This window comes from Ambystoma mexicanum, chromosome 8 (genome assembly GCF_040938575.1).
Source record: "Ambystoma mexicanum isolate Mex_15411 chromosome 8, UKY_AmexF1_1, whole genome shotgun sequence".
In the NCBI taxonomy this organism is placed as follows: Eukaryota; Metazoa; Chordata; class Amphibia; order Caudata; family Ambystomatidae; genus Ambystoma; species Ambystoma mexicanum.
The window spans coordinates 1,372,031,942-1,372,046,673 of record NC_090929.1 but is presented as its reverse complement, the minus strand read 5'-3'; the positions used below and the strand labels follow the sequence as shown (position 1 = coordinate 1,372,046,673).

Sequence of the window (14,732 nt, the reverse complement as noted above, 5' to 3'; positions counted from 1 at the left end):
TCCGGGTCGAATTTTCTTCAGAGTGCTGTTGAAAACCGGATAGCCAGTGGGAAGGATACCAGTTTGTGGTCTTTAAGGCACTCACCCCTTAAACCGACGTTTTGCCAAGCTTGTGGCCTCTTCCCTGGGCAGTGCAGGAACCTACCGACGTCCTCCTTCTTGTCCCCACGACTGAAGCTCAGGAACAATGAGATCTACAGGAACTGCCAGGAACAACTGCCTCAGCTACAGCTTTTCTTCACTTACAAGGAACTATGCAAGTGCCGTGCAGAACTCTGTTTGGCCTCAGTGAAAGTTTATGAAAACTTTACCGACTTTGAAGGCTTGTCCTTCCCTAAATCAACCTGTCTCAACCTTCCGGACAACACTCGTACCCAGACCCTGGGATAAATGCCACGGCAGGCAAATCTCCAGCCGATTGAGCAGAGGTACATAAACTAAAATATTATGTCAGAAAATGCTTTCTGACTGGTTAAGTGAGGCACAATTACAACCCCTTTTAGTTTGTTTTTAAAAAAAAGTTTTTCTTTTCTCCTTTTCTTTCTTCTTTTGTGTTTTGTATGCAATCACAGGGTCTTGAACTAACATGCCCTGATGAAGGCGGATGTAGGTGCACGCTGAAAAGACCGCCGAAACGTGAACTGCTTGAGAAGCTTGCCAAGCATCACGTTGGCAAAGAATTCTTTTACTACATAGAGACCCGTTGATAGGGAAACATTGAAGTCCTGAACTTAGATCAGGACAAAAGGAACTGTCTCAAAGGGAAAGAACTTGATAAAAAGAGAAAAGTATTTCCCTCACACCTAGGGGCAACACTTTTTTAGTTTCCTCTTTCCTCTGAAAAAAGTTTTCCTTTATCATATGTAGAAGAACTTTTGTTGATATTTGAATTTCAGTTTGTCATGTTGTTGAATATGTTTTTAAAAATGTCTACAATTTTCCCACTTACTTTCCTGTAGCCAAAGAACCATCAAGTTGAATGACTGTGTCTGTTTCTGAACCTATGTAATGCACAGAAATTTTCTTATGCACTTTGTAATTATTAATACAACTTTGTAGAAAATGTACGAATGCTTTGGACTAGATTATTTCTCCAAATGGAGTTTTTGATTTATTGTCTCCAACCTGCTAATGATTAGTGGCTAACACGTTATTGTTTTGGTTTTCTTTCTCCCTCCAACCTTATCATCCTCACTAGAAAGCGGACTAATACGAGCACTAGTGGTTTGATAAAATCTTGATCTCCCTCGCAAAGAAATAGTCGAGTATTTGCTCCCTCAACAATCACTTTAGACTTAGTCTAAAAAGGGTAGGATACACTTATTGTTTATGTATCTTCCCTAAATCAACACCTGACTTTTCGTCTGAACAAATTCTTCTAAGATCCGTGGCAAAGACTTAACCGTTTACTATCAGAACTGTGCTATCCTATACAAGACTCTGAACCATTGACATTGGCCCATGCCTATTGAAATGAATTGCTGGTTGTAGTGAACTGAAACCCTTTGCCCTGCCTATGAAAGTGTTTGTACTGTTTATTCTTATAACCTCGTCTTTTTACCCTTTTTTAAAGTAACTGAAGTGCCATTTTGCTCCCACTTCAGGGGAGCTCAACTTGTTCAGAAACTGATTGGTTGTGTATTGTGGTGTATTAGAGTGTGATATTGAGCGGGTTTTGCTAGTGGAATGTTTTCCAAATGATTGAGTAAATACATGTGTATTCTTTTACCAAGAAACCTTGAGTAAGTGTTTGTTTGAATCACTGTAATTACTAGTCCTTTGTGTAACCTGTTGTACTGCTCACTCAACTCTTGAGATAAGTCTGGCTGCTCAGCCACTGCTACCACATTACTGTGTAGTACAGGCTTGTACCAAAGGTGAAATTGTACTGACACTTGTAGTCTTAATTGTGTGTAGTGTTCCCAAAGGGTACTGCATGTGATTCTGCCTAACAAAAGGGAGTTAGCATCACCGTTCACGAGATAATGAACTTAACCTCCCAACCCCTGGTAGTGCACCCTTGTCGCTAGTGTGTACAATTGCATGCCTAACTGAGAATGTAAATATCTGTTTTCCAAGATGACACACAAGGTCCGTGTGAACGTAAGCAGTTTTTGCAATCCATGACATCTTAAACGTTCATCATTTGTTTGTCATAACCCTTGGCATGGGATGTTGAAACGAATGTCGTGCCCAGTCACATGTTGGTTCCACATGTGCAGTCACTAATAAAGGAGATGAGCGGTCTCCCGCAGTGCCCGCAGTGGCCGTAACAGATTACAGCTTGTGTGTTTTATTCTAGTGCCGGGTCCCGCGCACGCCATGGGCACACCGGGCCGCCCCACACTGAGGGGCATTACCATCATGACGGGGACCGGAGACCTGGACCCCCATAACACTGCGGTAAATCCCGTTTCCCCTTCCAAGTTCCTTTGGTGAGCTCAAAAATGAACATAGATAGAAACCCTCATGCAAACCATGAACATTTCTAGTCTTTCAAAGGAAATGCAGTCTGGCTTCTACATAGATTACAAGGGATCAAGTGACCAGGGAAAAGGGGTCGGTAGAGGGGCATGCCAAGCATGCTTCAAAGTGCATCGCATTAAAAATTAGGATGTGCTTGCTCTAAAGTGAACCCGTGCCTTCCCTGCCAGCCCCTCCCATGCACGTGAACCATGTTGAGTTACAAAAGAGCATCTATGACACGGAGATTTATTTGGACGTAACAAAATGTGAATCAGCATGATTCACAACGCAAATAATCAGTGAATCTGTGTGTGCAATGAGCACCCGCAGTTTCACATTTGAATATCGATGGCAGCAGCACAGGAGGAGGATTTATGTTTTGCACTGGGAAACAGAAAGAGTTGAGGCTACAGAATGGATTGCCAAGTGCCAATTTTAAAAGATGGGCTTCCAAGGCATTTTGTTTCCCCCTCGAGGCTTCTGTTACAACTATGAAACGCACCTCAGAAACATAATGGCATGCTACCTATGCAGCATCCAACACGTGAATACAAAACCATGATTTAAGAAGTATAATCCGAGATGGGGGGATCGGCATGGCTTCCACATAACAAGCGTGCAGTTCCTTACTGAATCTTGTCCAATGGTGTCATTTTTTTTAAATTTTCAAATGTATAAAAGTCTCTCCACCGGGAAGACCAATAATTGCAGGTAGAAATAGGCTTTCTGCTGCTGGGTGTGGGTTTCATATTACACATATTCACAGCATATGAATAAAACACATGGGGAAACTGAAACGATTAGTAAACATGCCCTGCTTTTTAAAATAGATGCCAGTCTATTGGAACCAAAAGGGATTTCATGGCATTCTACAGTATGTTCTCCCCCTCTGAAGCACTCCCCTGTGTTGCTTTACCCTACCAATCACGGCTCCTCTGCTACCTCCACACCCTTACTTATAACCCCCTGGATATGCCCACACATATATGGGGTCAGACGTTCTTTTGGCATTTACTATGCAGGGAAAAACAGTTCTTAAAAGATAACTAGGTGAACTGAGTATATGGGCCTCATTCCGAGTATGGCGGTAAGGGATAGCGGCCTCCGGTAACGAGACCGGTGGCGGTATTCCCTTACCGCCATACTCCGAGTTCCCTCGGCGCCCTCGCCCTTAACGCCTGCTTTGAGCAGGTGTTAAAGTCGAGGGCGCAAAGGGGCCTCCAAGCCAATAACGGTGACCGTAATGAACGGTCACCGTTATTTGCATCTTCCCCATTCCCATTGAGCCCTATGGGGGCTCATTTGGGAATGGGGAAGAGCCTTGGTGAATGGGGAATTACCGCCCAGCCAACCTTGGAATGGGGCGGTAATTCCGCCATCCACCAAGGCGCTGCCGGTCCGGGTACGGCGTCAACCAAGGCGTTAATAGCGCCATTGGTTAGCGCCGTACTCGGAATGAGGCCCTATGTCTAATATCAGGATGAATGCCAGTTGCAGAATTCTTTGCTTATCATAAACATAACATTTAAAATATGTATGCAGTGATATTAGAAGCAGTGGAATTGTCCACCTGAGCTGACAATTTGGAATTAATTTTGGCACACAGAGAAGCATCCTGCACTAACATATAGTGAGCATTTTCTCCCAATGCCCTTTTGACAGAATACCCTCTGGGGCATATGTGAAAGACGTATATTTTTTATGTTTCCTATAATGATACATTGATGCAGGCAATTCTGGTTCAGAAAGAGAGGCCTACTAAACAGACCCCACGTTCATGAAAACCTCCATGCCAAAAGCATAGTGCATCCATGTACCTTTGCTGAAGCAGTTTCCTGATGTCTCCAACTCCTGTCCTCCATTGGCACTTGGCAGGTTCAACAGTCAATGTGCATTCCTTTCATGATAGCTGCTGGATATAAAGTCCCTGCAATCAGAGGTAGCCTCTAGCATCTGCACCTCTGATCTAAATTATAATAATTGTAGGCCTTCATCAGTCTAGAGGCAGGGAAATCTCTAAATATATCCCATACCTGATGTTTTGTAGGGTGACAGATAAAATAACACAAGTTTTAAAGCCACAGGAATTTGATATCATGCAAGTTTGTGTTACATTTGTGAGCCCATGCCCAAGTGATGTCAGAGCAACGTGTATTCATGGCTAGCCTGGCTGTCCCAACTCACTCAAGTGAGATACTAGCCTGGATGATGCCCCATTGAATCCCAGGGAGCGAGGGTGACACCTCCTTTCAAGGTCACGTAACTCTCAGTAGGAGATCTCCTGGGAAACAGTGTTTCAAATGCAGCACTGACATAACAAAGCCATCCCCACACCAGTGTGCTGCACTCTAAAGGGCCTTTAAGGTAAGCAGCCATGGGGAAGCGGCAGAGTTTGAGCAGCCAGAGGAGATACAGCAAGCTTCCTTTGGGCAATCCCCTATGACTGTTTATCTTTATAAGGAAGGTTGCTCCCACTTCTTCCTTGATTAATATTTGGACGCCAGGAAGAGGAAGAAAACACTGTAGAACATCTGTTGGGAGTGCTTTCCAGAGTCATCCGCCATAGAGGTGAAGACAGAAGGCATCCAAATCAAAGGAAGACTTTGCTCTCTAACTACCCCTAGGCCACATCGGGGGAGAGACTGCTGCCAGATAGAGATCTTGCTGGGCTGAACTGGAACCATGACCATGTTACTGGACAGCGACCAACCTTGCCATATAGACCCTGGATTGGGATGTATAGCACTCTGAAAGCCCAAGCGCAGCTGAAATCCTGTTTCACCACTTTGAGCTGCAGTAAAGTATCTTTGATTGCACTCTGCAACTTCAAGCCACCACAGGTCGCACAATGCTGCTTTCGATACTCTTAGAAAAACTCAACCGCTTGCTGCATCTTCAGCCATACAGGCACTGGCTTGACCCATTGCCGCTGACTGTCTCGAACAACCCAACCACAGACTTGACCTTCAAGATAGAAACCAACTCAAGCGCTGACTCAACCTGCTGGAAGACATCGACTTCACTGTCGTGAATACTGACTTCACCAAATAGAAGCCATGTGTAACTGCCAACTTGAGCATTACTTTAACTCTTTGAATACATAATTTTACTGTCTTGAACACTGAATCGACCCTTTGAGAACTTGGACCATTTAACTAACTCAACACTGACCACCAGTGCATCAACTCGAACCACCTATACATCAGTTCAGACAAAGCTTAACCACCAAGAAGCCTGGATTGATGCTGGTGAGCCACCTAAGATGAGACTAAGGTACTGTTCACGGACCCTATACTCCTGCCCCCTTACTGGGACCATAGCGACTTGTAAGCCCCTTTGTCCATCTTATTCTTCTAAAACATGTCCTTTTTAATAGTGACATTGTTGCAATTTGTTGGCTAAACATCCATGCTAAAGTACCCACAATGCCATTCTACACCAGTCTGCATTACCTGTGTCCTAAAAAGGGTAAGAGTTTGTTGAGTGTTTTAGTTAGTTGATTGCATTTTATTGTTGAATTAAAGTATTTATATATTCATAGACTCTTGATTGGACACTATTGTATTTTGGAGTGTTTTGTTCTATTGCTGTTGGGTTGCTTCTGTTATCACCTGACACCCATCTGAACAGTATAGCATGCCTTTGGTTCACATTACCATGAAAGGTGAAGTAGGTCTACCCATTGGACTGTGTCTGTTGTACCTATATTACAGGAATCACTGCTGGTTTAGTAGTAGTGTGGTGGCTGAGTAGGTGGTTTAGCCGCTACTCATCCTTGTTTTACACTCACCTGGTCTCTGCGAAGGCATTGGGGCATGGTTGCAGCCCACCCAGGAATTACATCACCCCCGCCTGGCCTCTCCCTCTGCAGATAAACTGTGAGCGGCAGCAATTGGTGACACTGCTCCTGCGTGGATATGAGAGAAGGTGACTGCGCTGATCTGTGACTCTTGTACCTCTCAAACTCTTCTCCTCAAGGTGTGGTGTCTGTGAGCATGTACTGGCTCGTAAGGCTCACTTGTTAATTATTGATGATAAGCTCTCCATCCTGCTACTTCTGACAGGGGCGCTTGTCGATGGGACCTAGTTCCTTCACTGATCCCCGGTAAGTAATAGTCCAGTCTAGCTGTGACTATGCTTCTCCTGGTTGGTAGTAAGTGTCTCTCAATGTCTCTTATCTCTTTCCCTTTCTGTTTTCTCTGTGTCTATTCTCATTTGAATGTCTTTGTATTATTGCTCTCAATATTGTTGTCAATTCCCGAATAATGTTTCTCTTCTGTTTTCTTCCCAATAGGTGGAAATGTGGCCCAAAAGCAGCTGTGGGGCGCGGGACGCGGCCGGGTGGAAGATGGATGAATCTGCAATGTCCGACAGCAGGTAAGTGATGGTTTAAAGAAAAGCGCGAGGCTTGGTGATAGCGCAAACTTAAACTAAATGACTTTTAAGTGTATAACCTTGTCTTTTGTTTTTCCTTGCAGGTGCTGCTTTCGTGGACGGAGCACGTTGTGCTGCGGTGCCAAGATGAAGATTTCAGCATTCCGCAAGCTTTGAAGATGAGCTGCAGAGCCAAGATGAAGATTTCAGCGTTCCAGAAGATTTAAAGATGAGCTGCGGTGCCAAGATGAAGATGTCAGCATTCTGAAGATTTGAAAATGAATGCCAGGATCAACGAATACGCGCACAGGTTACAGCAGATTTCCCCAGGTGGTAAGTATGATGGCAGGAAGCAGGATTTCCAAAGGTAAGTCTGATCCCAGGCGGCGGTGAGCGTTACGCTGCATGGAAGTGCAGAATAACGCGAAGCGTATGCCTCGGGGATCGGAGCAGCTTATATAGCCGTGATTGTGGGCACGCCCACTAGGCCTAGCTTGCCTGCCACACCCTGCCACTCCTAGAGAGTCAGCACATGCAAGGCAACCCAATAGCAGCAGCCACACCCAAGAGTACATGTGGGGCTGCTTTAGTGAATGGAAGTTCCCATGTTAAATGCACTTTGCACCCAAAATGAGGTGCTATGTCCATAATAAAGCACTCTTATCCCAAATAAGTGTTCTTACTTGCTGTTATTCGTGAGCCTGGCACCAAAGGCGCCAGGACTGTGTCCATCCGGGCCCCCTGTGAATGTAGCCCTTTAATGTTTGCGTTCTCGGCCCGATGACCATGACACCTTGTACTCCTGCATAGGCGGTTTAGCCACTACTCATCCCTAGACTCCTACAGAGGGGTAGTCATGTCATCATAGCCATGAACACATTTTTTACAATCCACCGAAAGCCTACAATATTTCAAATGCTGTGCCTGATACAGTATAATATATCTCATATTTAACATACCTATACACAAGTGTTTCTAGTAAAGAAGAACATTTCATATCAGTAGATTATGTATGTGCCCAAGATGAAAATGAATGCTGAATAGGAACACTGGGTGCACAACAGACAAATATACATTGTTTTCACATTACTGAAACAATGACAATGCCACACTGGCAAAATACAATTCACAAATCATATGCCCATTGAAATTACATCTGTTTTAGATACAATTACTCAATTTTTAAATACTGTGCCAGGAGCATCATTCACAACATTGGCATTGGCTCTATGTTATGTAGTGAAAATAAATTACTTGAACAGAAAAAAAAAGATAGACTGGAAGGGATCATCATGAATGTGATGTGACAGCCTGTCATTTCTTCAACATACTATGGCCCCACTGCTCCCATATAGTGAAACCAAGTGAAGTGGTGACTTGGGCTTATTCAGCAAATTTAATTGGGGTACATACTGTCCAGTGTGGTGTCTCCCAGAATACTGCACTTGAACCCTGGTCCCTTTGGAGTTCCTTTGAGGATTGTTCTGCATTATCTAATTGTCAACAGTGAGTGGAATCATGGCTTAAATTGATTGAGAACCTTACAGAAAATCTTCTACACAAGTCCATGATGGATTTTAACTATAATAACAATATCTGTTAGTAAGTAAGATTAAGTTTTGTGAAGGACAGGTGTTATTCATCTATATTGAAGTATTCATTACTGATCAATTGGATCTGGGTTAAAACATATGAGTGACATTGGATTATGATTCAATCAGACACATTATCTGATCTAGTTACAGGTAACCAGTACATTGGTAGTCAACTCATAAGATTAGCCGACAACTATTTTCCAACTATTTCAATACTTCCCATTTCCTTTGCCCAGTGTTTGGGGTAGGAATGAGAAGTTTGTGAGGGAGCTAGTTGTATCCATTCTGGGCTTTCTTTTCTAGAGCCCTACAACCCCCACCTGTCCAAGATACCTTGTCCAGAGGGAGCATAACTCCTGAGAGTGCCTGAAGCAGGCTTACCTGAAAATATATGTAGTCTTGCCCTATGTACAGTGCTGTGTTGCTTCCAGATGGGCTTACATGTTACACATCCTATAAATCCATCTAGATTCTGAGAAGACAAATTCACCATACAATGGCCTGGTTGGGGAGTAGAGCAATCACTGTACTCCAGAAGCCCTACCACTCTACCTACCCTCTGAACCTGAGACGCCAGGCTTTTAATTATTAACCAGCTTAACAACTGGATAGAACTGTGAACATTAGCCTGCGCCACACTGGATAGAACTGTGAATATTAGCCTGCGCCACATTGGATAGAACTGTGAATATTAGCCTGCAGCAGATTGAAATAGGACTGTGAATATTAGCCTGTGCCACATTGGAAAGAACTGTGAATATCAGCCTGCACCAGAATTAAATAGAACTGTGAATATTGGCCTGCGCCAGATGGAAATAGAACTGTGAATATTAGCTTGTGCCACATTGAAATAGGACTGTGAATATTGGCCTGCGCCAGATTGAAATAGAGCTGTCAATGTTGGTCTGCGCCACATTGGCTGGAACTGTGGGTATTGGCCCGCACCACATTGAAATGGAGCTGTGAATATTGGCCTGTGCCAGATTGAAATAGAAATGTGAATATTGGTCTGAGCCACATTGGATAGAACTGTGAATATTAGCCTGCCCCAGATTGAAATTGAACTGTGAATATTGGTCTGTGCCACATTGGATAGAACTGTGAATATTAGCCTGCACCACATTGGATAGAACTGTAAATATTAGCCTGAGCCAGATTGAGATATAACTGTGAATATTATCCTGAGCCACATTGGATAGGACTGTGAATATTAGCCTGCGCCACATTGGATAGAACTGTAAATATTAGCCTGCATCACATGGAAATAGGGCTGTGAATGTTGGTCTTCACCACATTGGATAGAACTGTGGATATTAGCCTGCACCAGATTGAAATAGAACTGTGGACATTGGTCTGCGCCACATTGGATAGAACTGTGAATATTAGCCTATGCCAGATTGAAATAGAACTGTGAATATTGGTCTGCGCCACAGTAGATAGAACTGTGAATATTACCTTGCGCCACATTGGATACAACTGTGAATATTAGCCTGCATCAGATTGAAATGGAACTTTGAATATTGGTCTGCGCCAAATTAGATAGAACTATGAATACTAGCCTGCGCCACATTGGATAGAACTCTGAATATTATTCTGCGCCAGAATAGATAGAACTGTGAGTATTAGCTTGCGTCACACTCAGAAAGAACTGTGAATATTAGTCTGTGCCAGATTGAGATAGAACTGTAAACATTGGTCTGCGCCACATAGGACAGAACTGTGAATAATAGCCTGCATCACACTCAGTGAGAACTGTGAACATTAGCCTGCACAAGATTGAAATAGAACTGTGAATATTTTCTGCACCACAGTGGATAGAGTTGTGAATATTAGCCTATGCTACACTGAGATCGAACTCTGAACATCGACGAAAATCCATCATCAACACAAAATGCTTTAAAACACCTCTCACACTGTGAAACCCTGGCCTCTCTTCCACTATGTAGGGCCTTAGGTCTGGGTTTGTCCCCTGTGTCTGCCTATTATACTGTGAAACCTATTGTATTGTGAAACTTGGACCTCTCTCCCACTATACAGGACACTCAAAGCCAGGTGTATCTCCTATACCCAAACTGTACTGTGAAACATAGGCCTCTCTCCCACTATACAGGACTTTCAAATCTAGGAGTTTCACCTTATCTGCCTATTAGACTGTGAAACCTACTGTATTGTAAAACCAAGCCCACTCTCTCACTATACAGGACTCTCAAATCTAGGTGTTTCCCCATATCTGCCTGCTACACTGTGAAACCTACTGTATTGTGAAACAATGGCCTGTCTCCCACTATACAGGACTCTCAAATCTAGGTGTGTTTCCCGTACCAATATTGTATTGTGAAACCACTGTCAGATCTAGGTGTGTTTTCCCATACCCATATTGGATTGTGAAACCTAAGCCTCCCTCACGCTGTACATAACTATCAAATCTAGGTGTCCCCATATCTGCCTATTATACAGTGAAACCTGCTGTATTGTGAAACCTAGGCCTCTCTCCCAAAATACAGGACACACATCTGGGTGTGATGCTCATATCTGTCTACTATACTGTGAAACCTACTGTATGGTGAAACCTAGACCATACCTCCATATCTGCCTACTACATCTGTCCCGTCCACACTGGACAAAGATCGCTGCTGCCGAACAACATCGAAGCCTATGGTACGTATACATTACACCACATTTTTGGACACAGGCCGCAGTTACTGCCAAACATCCAGGCACCAGAGAATGCAGCTATGGCTATGCACATCCGGTCTAGCTGCACATACAGCCGTGCAAACTGAAACACCTGACGTACCTCAAAACCTCTGTGACTAGCATACAGAGACTGCCAACGAAAAGAAATTTGGTATAGCTGGCCACACATCGATTCTTCAACAATAGCACTCTATTGCAAACCTACAACAGCACCTAGCCACGTACCTGACCTCCTCGGGCTGCTTAGTTGAGCCTAGACAGCCGCCTACGTCTTAGACCGGTGAAAAATGCACACAGGCATCACCTAATCTAAAATCTCTTAGAACCTCTAGCACATTGAATATGGTCCCAGAGGGCATTCCAACCATAAAGCGCATTGTGGCCATACAAATGGGCAAATAGTGCTATATAAATAACCAAATACAATACAATATAATTTTGACAAGAGAAACACATTTTTTGAGGATTTCAAGGAGCTAAGGTTGTTCCAGTGGAAATGTTGTGAAGTGAATATCACACCTCGTCTCTGATCATTGCTTATTATACATACAGAAGACCAGACAAGGGCCTCTCAGACAGACGTTCACCTGAAGTGCCACAGTGTGAGTTACGTGACCTGCCCATTTCAGCAAGTCCTGAATGTATCAGCACCAAAGTTGTAAACTCTACACAGAAACACTATCCGGTATGCCAAAATAAATCACTCAAGGACTTAAGCCAGGGTTGGACAACTCCAGACCTCGACAGCCGTAATCCTTACGAATTTTCAGGATACCCTCATTAATATGCATGAAACACACTTGCATATAAAGATCCCAAATGTATGCAAATGTGTTCTCATACATATTAATGAGGTATATCCTGAAAATTCGAAACATTTCCGGCCCTCGTGGCCTGGAGTTGGACAATCCTGGATTAAGCTATCCTTGGCTTGCACAAGAAACATCCAAACTTGTGGTATGAATTTTTCCAATATCGTACAAGTTCACCAAACTTCCAACTGACTAGAAAAAACGATCAAAATATTGAACTGGACCAAGATGATATCAATGACGCTTCTCCTACACGTCATATATGGGCAGATATTACTGAAAGTGGAACAGCATCAGATTTTGATGGAGGTGATGAAGGTGTTCATCACAGATGAAGCTTACATTTTTTGTATATGATCTTAGTTTTTACATGGTATAATTGTTTATTTACTCTAACATGTTTTACAAGGTTTCTGAGCTAAGTTTGTTTACGATTCACAGCTTGGCAAACGTGCTTTTACCACTGTCACTGAATGGTTTTACATAAGTAAAGCACCATAAATTGGCAAGCCTGTTTCATGAACGTTCTATATTAACGTGCAATATGGTTTGTAATTCTGCAAATATTCTATTTAATTCCTTATAACATGTTATTTCTTTCTTAGGAGAAACACATTCTACAGCATGCTTTGAGCTAATTTCCACTAGAGATGAATGCCTTGTATTTGCATAGCTGTGTGCACATACTGTACGTCACGTATGATCAGAAGCAAAAGAAAACAAACTGCAAAGACCATCAGTACAACACACGCTGGCGCTTAATACAGACCATTATCTGGTTCATGCATGCTCACAAACTTTAAAGATGACGTTTATTAAGTCTAAAACAGAGTTGCAACATACACACATGTTCCAATGATGTACCGCCTAAACAACAAACACCTATCCACAGAATGTGTAATATTTATAGCTGTAGAATGCCAACGGCTGAATCACCGACTCCCTGCGTTATGTGTATTTCCTTTGTGCTGTGGTGCAATGAAAATGCAGCGTTTAATGTCCTGGAAGAATCATAAACGCGGGGGTTACGGCGTATCCTTTTGGGTGGCCTGGACAGCAGCAACGTCGAACCAGATACACGGTGACTATTAGGAAAATAGGCATTCCTGACTGCCTTTCCTATAAAGGAAAACTAAGGGACTATGTGACAAGTCATGTTTTTAGGATTTTACGCAGCTCAAGTGACTCACTTTATGACAAAAAAGACTGTCAGAAGCAGCTGAAGGTTTACACCATCATAACATTTGCAAATATTGCTTATTTCCATTAGTGTGCTTGCAGTGCTATCATGTTTACAAATCATATACATGTTCTGTTTTAAATGCCTTATAGCAAATGCAATGTTTCGACTGTCTGTGTCGTCATGACTAGATAAACAGGCAAAGTTTTAGTTAGACTTACCGAGGAAACATGCTTTACCCCTGGATGAGCGATGGAGGCTGAAGTAAATGCAAGTGGTAAAAGACTTGTTGTGCTGTGTCCATTTTGCTTCGGTTTTGGATCTTAAATGCAGATGTCCATGTCCTGGGCAGTTCGGGAATACGGGCGCCCTTTCCCGAGAAGGCATCTTTGTTTTAATTAAAATAAGTGTATCGGCAGCGCGCGCCCCTCACTCAGCAGGCCTGCATCTACTTGTTGCACTGGTAACGACCGGAGAAAGGCACGGCCTGCCCTCTCAAAGCGTCTGCGCCACACGCAGGCTTGAATAACTAATGCATGTCCACCTCCCGCCATTAGCATTCCTCCCAAGCAGCACAAATGAAGCCATTCATTTCTCCACTTTTTCAATAGAATCCTGGCGGACTTAACGAGGTTTATCTCAAAAGATAAGGTCGGGGCCCTCATTTTTTTCTTTCTTCTGATTGGCTCGAATGGGTGTCAGTAATTGACGGTTTTATTGTCGGCTTATGAATTCTGTGTGCGGATTTACAGCCCCATAGAGGCATTGTTATGTCCTCCAAGTGCAGAGATATCAGGCAACAGCACATAAATCTTTCATTTTTTCGCGTTAATATTTAATTGGGTGCTCTTTGTTTTTCGCTTCTATCCCGTGCTTTTGTAAGAGCAGCTCTAGTACCATAATACCTTCAAACGTCTTGCTCGAATTCTTCTAGCTCTGTAGGTTAACAGGCAGGTGTGCAGGCCTTTCCTTGGAGTTTAACACAGACAGACTGTTAATGCTTTCCCAAAGAAAATGATTCATAGTATTTATTTATTTGTTGAAATTACAGGGAAAGCAGTGCATTTTTGGCACAAAAATCCATACAACATTTTTAACATTGATTTACGGCACGCAAGACCAGTGTCTTTAACAATGGTTGAGAGGATGTGTATATAAAACCAGATGATGCACGGGAGGTTAAAACATAAACCAGGGATGAGTACACTAGAGTGTACCAGGGGTCCTCCGTCACAAGTAATCCCATGGAAGAAAAGTAATTCAGAAAAAGGAGCATACACCCAGAGGCATAGACAGGGTAGGCCCTGAGTGGGCGAGGCTCACCCAAAATCGATAAATGCCCACTCAGCTGAGCTGTATGGGCATTTACAGATATTAATGTCACTGCAGTGGGCCAAGCTATGTTACCCTCAGGCCACACTTGTTAGACAATCCTGGCTACACCTCTGCGTACACCATATAAGAATTAATACAGATTTATTGGAAAACAAACTGTATAATGTCAGTTCTTTATTTAGCCCTATCTTAGATTCACCTTGGATCCCTCCCCCTGAGCTATCAATGAGCCAAGAACCAGGCCGGTGTACAGGAAATATATTTGTATTTATT

General features: G+C 43.1%; 1 protein-coding gene across 1 annotated transcript in view; it reads right to left on the bottom strand.

Moving 5' to 3' along the window:
* C8H10orf90 (chromosome 8 C10orf90 homolog) overlaps positions 1-13,663 on the bottom strand; it is a 1,136,825-nt gene extending 1,123,162 nt beyond the window's left edge. Inside the window, exon 1 of the mRNA XM_069611487.1 lies at positions 13,346-13,663. Coding sequence (XP_069467588.1) covers positions 13,346-13,511 — 166 coding nt within the window. The 5' untranslated portion in view covers positions 13,512-13,663. The remainder of the gene's footprint in view (positions 1-13,345) is intronic.
* Positions 13,664-14,732: the final 1,069 nt, after the last annotated feature.